At 40.8% G+C, this 11,679-nt stretch overlaps 1 protein-coding gene across 1 annotated transcript in view; it reads left to right on the top strand.

Annotated features, from left to right (window-relative positions):
* Nucleotides 1-431: 431 nt before the first annotated feature.
* LOC139125053 (multiple epidermal growth factor-like domains protein 11) overlaps nt 432-11,679 on the top strand; it is a 16,750-nt gene continuing 5,502 nt past the window's right edge. The window contains exons 1-6 of the mRNA XM_070691166.1: nt 432-822; nt 2,342-2,440; nt 3,172-3,275; nt 4,134-4,238; nt 6,951-7,562; nt 9,299-11,539. Coding sequence (XP_070547267.1) covers nt 716-822; nt 2,342-2,440; nt 3,172-3,275; nt 4,134-4,238; nt 6,951-7,562; nt 9,299-11,539 — 3,268 coding nt within the window. The 5' untranslated portion in view covers nt 432-715. The remainder of the gene's footprint in view (nt 823-2,341; nt 2,441-3,171; nt 3,276-4,133; nt 4,239-6,950; nt 7,563-9,298; nt 11,540-11,679) is intronic.

Raw genomic sequence — 11,679 nt, forward strand, 5'->3', positions numbered from 1 at the left:
CTTTTCTCTTCTGCCGCTTACGGGGGACTCATTTAAAAGCTCTTGGGGTAAGAAAAACCACATCATCGTCTTACTTGTTCGAAAATTCAATGGCGGCCATTTTGAATTTTACATGGGCTTATTTGTAAATTTCAGGTATTCAAGCTCTGGTAGCAAATCTTGCACGCTGACCCATGGTTTCCATTCCTGATTTGATAAGAGAACGTACGAGTGAAAGTTTCATTGAGGAGAGTTTGAGCAAAAGTTTTAGTCTTTCACTTTCGAGGTGCGCACTACAGTAAATAATTGTTGATTTTAGAAGACTCAACCCCCTCCCCCCAAGAAAAACACCATAAAAGGCGACATTTCCTAATTTGAAAGTTTAGCTGTGCAAGCGCAAATGAGAAACTAGGATAGTTCAAGGCTTCTCGAACCGGAAGTTTAGACACCAGACTCTCTATCAGCGTCTCACATCTGCCAGATACAATCTTTGAGTCAGTCCCGTTAATCCTGTCAGTGTTGTGTTACAGGACGCTACAGTCTAAACAATCCAGCGGCCACTGTAATGTGTCCGATATTTAAGTTGTCTGTACAATAATCTCCCGTCTGGAAGTGTCATTCAGGGGATTTGTAGCACCTTTTAGGAGATTTTCCCACTTGTACGGTCTCTGGATTGTCGTTCGTCTCGGATTTCGTCAAAATACTCTTGGAGCCGGATGTAGGAAATCAGCACAGAATGGCGTATGTGTCCGTGGTAGTGATGTTACCGCTGTTTGTCTTGTCAACACTTTGCGAGGCACAAGAACTCAGCCCGAACGGAACTCATGTTTGTATAAGAGAAAGGTGAGAGAGAGATGTGAATATTACTTTTAGCGACAGTTAGTTTAAAAAATGGTGTGATTTTGTCACGTAATCTCGCTTCGTACAGAGAAAAACTCAACGTTCTTGAATACATCTATGTAGATCGTAGCATATTAGTATGTATTTGACGTTTACGGATAATCAGCAGGAAACCATTTGTCTTCCGTTTGAGGCGTTTCTTGTAAACGTGGCCTTCAAGATTTCGAGGACTTTGGGAAGGAACACACACAAATGTTCGTCATATGTATGTGTGTGTGTGTGTGAGAGAGAGAGAGAGAGAGAGAGAGAGAGAGAGAGAGAGAGAGAGAGAGAGACAATAGTGCGCATGTGTGCAGTAATTAAAATTCGTAATTTGTAAGACGTTTTTCTTTACATAAATAATTGTTTTCGCTCACTCAGGGAAGAATTGTCAATCCATGCTTCACGAAATATTTATTAGATGTTAATTGTGGTGAAAATAGAATAATTGTGGTGGATATGCAGTGTTAGTACAGCATATGAAACACAAGCCCTTGTTTTAAAGATACAAATGTGACATTTAGGCCTTTATGATTGATGCGTCTATCCGTTCAAAGGTTACAAGAAGCGTGTTATATTACAAACTAAAATTTTAAAACATTGCACTTTATTGCATGTCACAAACACACGGCTGGGCTGCCAACAAATCGGTAAACTTGTGCTAATAAAATGGAAAATTGATACAGTTAAAATAAAGTGGTGCCTAGACCATTGCTTTTTTATTTGTTTACATTGAATTTCCGTTTCATTTGTCAGTCAGGTCTAATCATAAACGATTGCACATGTGCACAAGAATGATGATAGTAATGTCATTTATCTTGAATTATGACGCACCTTGAAATGGACTTTTTAAAACTAGATAAGACATCTTTGTCGAGAGAAAATTCAAAAGATTCCCTTTCATTATAAAGGAGAAAGAAAGAAAGCGTCAACAATTACGTGTACGATTAGACAAGCAACGTATCATGCGATATTTGAAGTTCAAAATGGCCACCTTCCTTTTCATATAGTCCTTCGGGAAAATACTGTTTTTTTTCAGTTTTAAAGACAAGACAGTAAACAAATAATTTTACTCAGCACATTTAACACGATTGGAACTAATTTGGGATAATTGGATGGTGAAGTAATGTCGATTTAATTTACGAATGTTATCTCATCTGCTTTTCTTTTTATATCACGCACTTGTTTTTAAGAGTTATTTGTAATTTTGCAATATTCAGCTATAGAGCACCTTACACTTTTGAGAAATTGAAAAACTATGAAAATCCAATTATCCTTTATTAGTTCCAATCGTGTTATTTGTAAACAAGTCCTCGCAAGGTGTAGTTGAAAGTCAGAATAGGACTATGCATAGGAGCGTTCCATCTCAATTTGATTATTTAATACCTCAAAAACGTTTGCTTCCTTTTGAATCAGTTGATTATTTTGATAAGGAGTTATTTTTAAGTAACTTCCACTTCGTGATTTGATGTGTGTTTTGTAGGTTTGTGGAGTACGCCATCACAGTACAAAACAAAGGCTGGCAGCCCTACACAACACAGTGTGAATACAAGTATGGCACCTACAACTGTACCAAATACAGGTAATTTATTGTCTCATTTGAAAATATCGACTCCAGTCGTAGAAAAAAACTATTTCTTTTATGGGTCAAAGTTTATATCCTGCATCTCGGCAGTTTCTTCGACTGAACGAAATCATAATAAAGCGAGTCAACGTTAAAATATTATGTTGAAAACGTGCAGGATAACAACACCATGCCAGACAGTACACAAAGGACGTTTACCAAAGGAAGTTTATTACGAAATAACCTGATGTTAGGTACTTCCGGTCCTCAAACTGACTCAATTCGAGCGTTTGTTTATACAATCTGTCTGAACAAGTCATCTTGAAGGGAGACGGTCGTCGGAACTGCGCATGTGAGACTTTCTTGTTTACAAACAGTGTATTTCATTACATGGCATCTAGATGCATCACGTCAACATAGCTGTAACATTTAAATTTTACGTAGTCATTGTTAACAAACATATTTCAAATTTCATCAATCGCCAACGTACCCAAGATATAGTGTTTACATCGGTCATAGGGGTCCCCGGCAACCTCTGTGCAGAGTTCCGACGACCGCCTACCTTTAAAGTGAACCACTGAAGGAAAAGACACGCAGAAGAATGAATATTAATAAGTGACGTTGCTTTCTGTTTGATAGTCTTTTGCTCCCGGTGATACTCCTGACCTTCCTCTGACGTTGCCTATATCTCTCTGCCTTGTTTGTTTGTTTGTTTGTTTGTTTGTCTCGTGCGTATGTCTGTCCTAAAGAATCGTGACTCAGCTAGCCTACAGCAAAGCTTACAAGAAAGTCAGCGAACCTCAGTGCTGCCATGGCTGGAAACAGAAAGCAGGCGAAACGGAATGTCGACAACGTGAGTTGAAAATCGCAGCAAAATTCAATGCCACCCACGGCATCATACCACCTTCATTTTCAATACGTAGGGTGGTTGACCTTTCACTGGACTGGTCACGTGACTTGTGCAAGGTTGTCATAACACATGAGAACGAGAAGGTATAAAATTGCAGGAAGACCCTGAAAATGTGAAATACTGCACGCTAACGGAAATGTAGGTCTCTGCAATAAATATCAAAGGTCAAATGAGGTCGCAACTATAATCTCTTTCGTTTACTAGATTTCGAATTTTACTGTTAAGAGCGAGTTTTATGATTGTCAACTAGTACACAGCTAGTCTGATTGTCCCTTTCATCCTGCCAAAATATGGAAATGAACACATAAGTTCATACAAATTGTTGCCTAAATACGGGTTTCCAACAGCCTGACGTCATGACATGTATTCAGGACGTAATGTTTTTATTAAATATAAAGCAGACGACGGTCTGCTGCTGTAGATGTGGAAAAAACTCCTTACGCATTTAACTTTTCACAATTATGAATAAAATAAGGAAGGTGACGTCATGGACAACAAAATTTTGAATCAGAAACTGTCTTAAAAGACCAACGAACAATGGTAAACTCACTGGAGCAATTGCCGAAAACATTATCGCCCATAAAGCTGACATTTGTTCAAATCAGAGCATAAAATGGCGTTATTACTTTCAACAGATAATCGTATTACGGTCCGTACAATGGTAATCGGACACGCACATTCCCGGATGTCCCAATACAGTACAATACAACTGCACTGATTAAATGTGCAGATCGATGCCTATTAGCACAAACATAATTCTACATTATTTTAATTATTATTATTAATTGTACGTTTTTTTAGCCATATGTAACCCTCCCTGTATGCATGGCGCATGTGCAACCGACGATAGAGGGGCTACTATGTGTGTCTGCGAGCCTGGATACTACGGAACTAACTGTCAAACAGGTAAATGAAGAGAGAGAGAGAGAGAGAGAGAGAGAGAGAGAGAGAGAGAGAGAGAGAGAGAGATCATTGAAAGCAAACAGGTAGGAAAAATAGAAGCCAATTAACAAATAGGGGTGAAATGCGGATGAGAAACTACTGGCAAAAGACAGAAAATGTTAAATCTCGCAGGTGATCGTTGTGAACTTTGCTATACTGTACGCCAACTTTTTATGTCAATGTCTGTTTTGCATATTTGTTTGGTAGCTTCCACAAATTATGTCATCGGCGTCGTTATCTCTGCTGTACCGGTGTCCGTGGCTTGGAGCATGTACCGTCACTGGTCGGAGAGACTGTTGTTTCATCAACCACCCTGTATGGGGATAACGTCGCTCTTCTTTGGCCTTTTTTCATGAATTTTCTCTGATATGAAAGTAGTTTGTATCGTTTGACTTTTTGAAACATTTTGAAATACCGGTCAACCTCAACTCTGCTTGCAACCAGACAAGATTATAATTTCAGCGAAACATTTACGGTCTGTACTTAAAAATCAAGTTTCCTGCACAACTGTTACCATGTTTGTCTCGACATTCACTGTTACAAAAGTTTGGACCTAATGCAAGCTTTTTGCGATGAAATCTTTTAATTAATTAGCAGTGCCATTATATGGACAAGGGTTGTAGCTTTCCTTACATTGTAGCAGTGTTTATTTGTCATGGGAAAGGAAGTCGGAGAGCTGATGATGAGACCACAGCACTTGAATGTGTACAAAACTGTGTTTGTGATATTCAAATTGGATGTTGGAACATAGGTTGAAACTTAATGACAACAAAACAGAAGTTGTGATTTTTGGTACCAAACAACAGCTCGCCAAATTAACCTGTGACTATGTTCAAATTGGTAATGACGAAATCAAAATTGTTAACAAGGTTCGTAATTTAGGAGGATATCTTGATTCGACCTTGTCGATGGAGCACCATGTCAACCAGATTTGTAAAAAAGCCAGTCACAGCTTATACAACCTCCGACGTATTCGTCATTATTTGAATCAAGACACTACTGAAATTCTTGTTCACGCTCTCATTAGCTCCCACCTCGACTACGCCAATTCAATCTTATATGGCATGCCAAATCAGCATTTTAATAAATTACAGCGTGTCCAAATGATGCAGCAAGAGTGGTAACGCATCTGAGAAAGTATGATGGTGTGACTGACTCACTGATCCAACTACACTGGCTTCCAGTAAAGGCCAGGGTTAATTTCAAAATTATCTTGCAGGTCTTTAAGGCTCTAAATGGTATGGCACCACAGTATATTTGTGACTTGGTAGAAAAAGTCAGCGTTAATAGGTATAATCTGCGGATAAATTTCGGTATGAATCTCGTAGTACCAAGATCTTTCAACAAGTATAATGATCGTGCATTTGCAGTCTGTGGTCCAAGGTTATGGAACTCACTCCCACTTGAATTAAAGTGCATGACGAAATTCAACCTTTTAAATCAAAGTTAAAAACTTTTCTTTTTAAACAATTTTATCAACTGCACTGATTAATTTTTAATATTATTGGACATTTTATGAGATTTTTGTTTAAATCTTGTTTTGTATTTTTATTGAATGCAATACTTTTTATTGTTTTTACTTGATGTAAAGCGCTTTTGAATATTTTATTGTAGAAAAAGCGCTATAGAAATATATTAAACATTAAACAAACATTAAGTCGGAAAGAAAAAAAAAATGTCGGAAAAGGAAAAAAATGCCCAGAGGTCACAAACAAAATAATCTGTTTGGGGTCAGCAAAGCGGGAATGTTTGACACTTTTGCAGTTTGTACAGTTGTCAGTCTGTACACTGAGTGACTTTATGCAAGTATTCCAAGTTTTACTGCTCCGTGATATCACAGAGCAGTAAAAAATTAGCGACTTTGTCCCTTAAGGTAGCATGTACCTCGAAAGTGAAAGACTTGAACATTCGTTTAAACTTTTCTCAAAGAATCTTTCAACTATTCTCTTTCGAAATCGAGAATAAAATCGGGGGGGGGGGGTCATCGCGCAAATTTTGCTACCGGGGAAACAGATTACTCAAGATTTACCGAATTTGAAAAATTCAAAATGGCTGCCATCCCTGTGTTAACTTTATGGGGAAAAATAATTTTTTTGAGTTTCGAAAAATTAATATGGTGAAAAGTTTTCTTAAGCCAAGAGCTTTAAAATGAACCCCCACAAGTAGTATATCAGAAAAGAATTGAAAAAGTTTGAAAGACCGAGTATCCGTCCCAGAGGAGTGTCCTACCTTAAGCATGTTTTGAGTGCATGTCAGCAGAAATGATTCATCGAATGGTACGAAATTGAACAAAGTGACGTCCAAAATCAAGGATTGTATTTCATATTACATTTCACTCTTTTCTTTAGGGACGAACCTTTATATCTTGGGTTGGGCTGGGCGGCATGTCGGCATGCAATTCGGTGTTCCAAAATCTGACAAAAATATTTTTTTTTTGATTTTACATGACATTTTTAGATCATTTTCCCCGAACTTTATGTGCATTTCGACATGCCTTTTTGTGAATAATGTTATCAACAACTACATGTTTGCGGCATTTTTTTTAGATTTACGATAGATTTGTTTTTCCCCTCTTGATTACCCCTTACGAGATGTATTGGTTGATCCCTTAACGCATGTTTGCATAGAATCTCTTCCTGGCAAGTGATGATTGATTCCTGTCTTTATACCGCTCAGACTGTCCCCCAAGACGGTACGGCTCAGGGTGTACTGGTATGTGCAAATGCTCCACTTTGGCAGATGTCTACTGTAGTCTCACCGACGGCACGTGCCAGTGTCCTCATGGTCTCACTGGCGTGACATGTGACACTCCGTGTGACCCGATGCATTATGGACCCAACTGTTCACTCACTTGTGAGTGCAAAAATGGCGCCGACTGTGATCCATTCCTAGGAAGGTGTCGATGTCGGCCTGGATGGATTGGTTCAGACTGTGGCGCCCCCTGCCCTGACGGACACTACGGCAGCATGTGTGGGGAGACTTGCCGCTGTGAGAATAACGGATCCTGTGACGCTGTGACCGGCGCGTGCGCATGCAGTGCTGGCTGGACCGGTGAGACTTGTGCCCTACCATGCAACAGCAGCCGGTATGGACCAAACTGTGAGCATCTGTGTCACTGTGATCATGGAGGCACGTGTGACAGATTCACCGGGTGCCAGTGCACCGCTGGTTGGATTGGTGATCACTGCAACACAACTTGCCCTGCTGGTTACTATGGAGATGGATGTAAACAAATGTGTGGTTGCCCGGATACGACGCTGTGTGATCATATCGATGGAAGTTGTCAAGGTAAACTACACAATATTAGTTTCATTGTTTGTGATCCTGTTGATTGGAAAGTCTGATTTTGTCGTCCTCGTTCAAAAACAAATGCGTTAGGGTTTATCTATCATGTCTTTGGGTAATTTATCCAAATCCATTTAAAGGGAAGCAGTCGTCGGAACTTTGCTCACTGGTTGCCGGGCACTCCTACGTCCGATATAAACACTGTATCTATGGTACGTTGACGATTAATGAAAGTTAATAAATGTTTGTTCACAATGAACATCGTAAATTTTAAATGTTGCAGTTATGTTGACATTATGCATCTAGATATCATGCATGAATTACATTGTTTGTAAGCAAGAAAGTCGCGCGTGCGCAGTTCCGACGACCCCTCTCTTGAAATGAAACCAATTCGGAGAAGATGAAAAATAGCGTCGTTATTTATTTATTTGACTTAAGGTTCCAAGACAAGAAATGTGACCTTTTTAATCTAACAATTCTCTAACGGTTAATAAACTCAGAACCCCCGTAAAGTATACATTTTCTAAAAGCCTACATATATGGGAACATTTTGGTAACCACAGTGTCACCATTGTTTACATAACTATCACGTGACAAGATAATTTGCATAACCTTTCAAAAGTCGGTTTTCCCTATGTTTTGTCTCAATACTTCAAAATATCTGACTCAAACTTGCTGGACTGCAAGCTGTCACAATGCTCTTTCAAAATGTGTCTCAGATTTTTATATCTTGCTTAGTTTTTTTGCAGCACAATTTTAAAGAAATCAACTATGGTAAAATTCACTGCTCTGGAAGTTTTTCTGACATAAAAATTGTTTAAGAAGGTTTAAAAAAATTCTGAGACACGTTTTTGAAGATCTTTAAGACAGCTTGCACTCACACAAATTTCAGCCACATATCTCAAAGCATTGAAACAAAAATAGGGAAAACCGAGTTTTGAAAGGTTATGCAAATTACCTGTCAAGTGATAGTTATGTAACCAATGGTGACACTATTGTAACCAAACTGTTCCCCTATACCTAGGCTTTCCGAAAATATGTAATTCACGGGGGTTCTGAGCTTATTAACCACTAGAGAATTGTTAGCTTGGAAATGGTCAATTTCTTGTCTTGGAACCTCAACCTCCTTAGGTGGACAAAAAGTTTGAACGATTGATAACTTAATAGTTTATGTTATTGATTTACATATTGACTAAATGATCGATGGCAATACACGCTGAACAAGTTAAAAATGATACCGTCCTTACTGTATCTCCTTCAGGCCAGAGAAAAACACAATTATTGTTCCTCTGTTTTTGGAACGCCCGCACACGGCTACATATTTCAGTTCATTGCAGAGGCAGCGAGCGATTATAATTTTTTTATCGAACAAACAAAAATCACCAACTAATTACATTATTATTGATGACTGGACTCTAGATTCTATAAACTTTCTATATACTTTCGACAACAATAGAGGCATTATATATACAGGCAGTCTGGACAGAACAAATTCTGAGTATTACCACATTTTCCAACGAGAAAACAATAAAAATGTACAAATATGCAAAACAAAAATGCCCTAAAACAAACACGATCGTAGTATTCCCCTTTTTAACTTCCCCAAGGTGGGTTCTAACATTTGCTCTTATTTATTTTACTTTGACCCAGTGTTTTAGCCTCTTTACAGCTGCAAATAATTGCAATATGGAAGTACACATTTTGCCGCCATTTCACACGTCTTTCTTCTTATTCTTCAGATTGTCCCAACGGTCGTTTCGGTCCAGGTTGTGAGGATCTTTGTCACTGTCCTAATAGCATTAGTTGTGATCCCAAAGATGGTTCCTGCCTCTGTTACCATGGATATACGGGCATTCATTGCAACATAACATGCGACGCGCATCATTTTGGCCCAAACTGCGCCCATTTATGCACATGTCAAAATGGCGCAATCTGCGACCGGGTGTGTGGGAATTGTTCATGTCCTCCAAGATTCCATGGAAGAGACTGCGAGCTCATGTGCGATTGCCACAACAACGCCACATGTGATCACGTGACTGGGGTTTGTCACTGCCCTGCCGGTTGGACAGGGTCTGACTGCAGCGCGGCATGTATACCGGGTTACTATGGAGATGGATGTCGACAACGGTGTCCCTGCCAAAACAACGCAACCTGTGATTCTGAAACCGGACAATGTCTATGTACTGCTGGATGGCAGGGCGATAACTGTACAACACCATGTCCTTCAGGTTACTATGGAGATGGATGCAGTAAAAAATGTGACTGTCAACACAATGCTACCTGTAAAGTCATCGATGGAACGTGTATCTGCAGTCCTGGGTGGCAAGGGGGGAAATGCACAATGCCGTGTCCTTCAGGTTACTATGGACACGGATGCAGCGAGAAATGCGAGTGCCGAAATAACTCTACCTGTGACGTCATCGACGGAACGTGTACGTGCGGTCCCGGCTGGGAAGGGCAACGCTGCTCAGTGCCCTGTCCTCCAGGTTACTATGGACACGGATGCAGTAAGACATGTGAATGTCAATATAATTCTACGTGTGACGTCATCGACGGAAAGTGCACATGCAGTCCTGGATGGCAAGGGGAAAAATGTACAATGCCATGCCCTTCAGGTTACTATGGACACGGATGCAGTGAGAAATGCGAATGCCAACATAACTCTACCTGTGACGTCATTGACGGAACGTGTATGTGCAGTGCGGGGTGGCACGGCCCAATCTGCGAATTTCAATGCGACGTTGGTTTCTATGGCGACAGATGTCAGTACATATGCGACTGCAAAAATAATGCAACTTGCGACCCGGTGAGCGGGAAATGCGCATGCTCTCCTGGTTGGCAAGGAGCACATTGTGAGTCCCCGTGTCCCCAAAATTACCATGGTAACAACTGCGCGCAAACATGTAACTGTTCAATAAACTCGTTGTGCAATCACATAACAGGCGAGTGTCTGTGTTTTCCCGGTTGGCATGGGGACGACTGTAGCTTGCCATGTCAAGAAGGTCACTATGGCAACAGATGTCAACAAGCGTGCAACTGTGAAAATAACAGCACATGCAATGCAATCAGTGGTACGTGTGAGTGTTTGTCAGGCTGGATGGGTGCGCAATGTCAGTTGCCATGTCAACAAGGTTACTACGGTCATGGATGCGAACATAGCTGTGATTGTCACAAAAACGCGAAATGTGACCCGACTGACGGCGGATGTATTTGCAGTCGAGGTTGGCATGGCGATAAATGTGAGTTGATGTGTCCATCTGGTTTCCATGGCGCCGGTTGTGAACATGTTTGCGCGTGCAGTAACAACGCGACTTGTGACCATATCAGCGGGCGATGCCTTTGTACAGCTGGCTGGCGCGGTGCATTCTGTGATTTTCCCTGTCAGTCTGGCTACTATGGTGATGGTTGCAACAATTTATGCTTGTGTGTCAACAACAGCACGTGTGACCACGTATCCGGAAGATGTGAATGCAGCATTGGTTGGCATGGCGATGCGTGTGCCATCCCATGCCTAGCGGGTTACTATGGTGAGAACTGTGAGCAAAGATGTGATTGCAAAAATGGAGCAACGTGTGACAGGAAGGATGGCTGCGTCTGTCCTCCTGGTTGGCAGGGAAACCAGTGTGATGAACCGTGTTTCCATGGCTACTACGGTGATGGTTGTCGTCATCAATGTGCATGTAAAAACAACTCCACGTGTGATGCAGTGGATGGGAGATGCCGATGCACTGACGGCTGGACAGGGGTTGACTGCACCAGCGAGTGTCCTATGGGGCGTTACGGCAGGAACTGTGAGCAGACCTGCCGATGTACCAACGATGCGCTGTGCGACAGATTCAGCGGATGCATTTGTCAGCCAGGGTGGACGGGGGCCTCCTGTAGCGAAACATGCAGAATTGGTTACTATGGAAAAGAGTGTAAACAAATGTGCGAATGCCCTGGCAACGAAACATGTGACCCCTTCATCGGACAATGTGGCGGTAGGCATTTGCTATATATTTCTATGATAAATTGAATGATTTGCATAATGTTCTTCGTATAATATCATGCATATGTTGATCATGTATGTTTGTGGGATACTAGTACATAGAAAGGTTGATAAATATTTTGCGGTATGGAA

Source organism: Ptychodera flava, assembly GCF_041260155.1.
Source record: "Ptychodera flava strain L36383 chromosome 23 unlocalized genomic scaffold, AS_Pfla_20210202 Scaffold_24__1_contigs__length_23054250_pilon, whole genome shotgun sequence".
Taxonomy (NCBI): domain Eukaryota; kingdom Metazoa; phylum Hemichordata; class Enteropneusta; family Ptychoderidae; genus Ptychodera; species Ptychodera flava.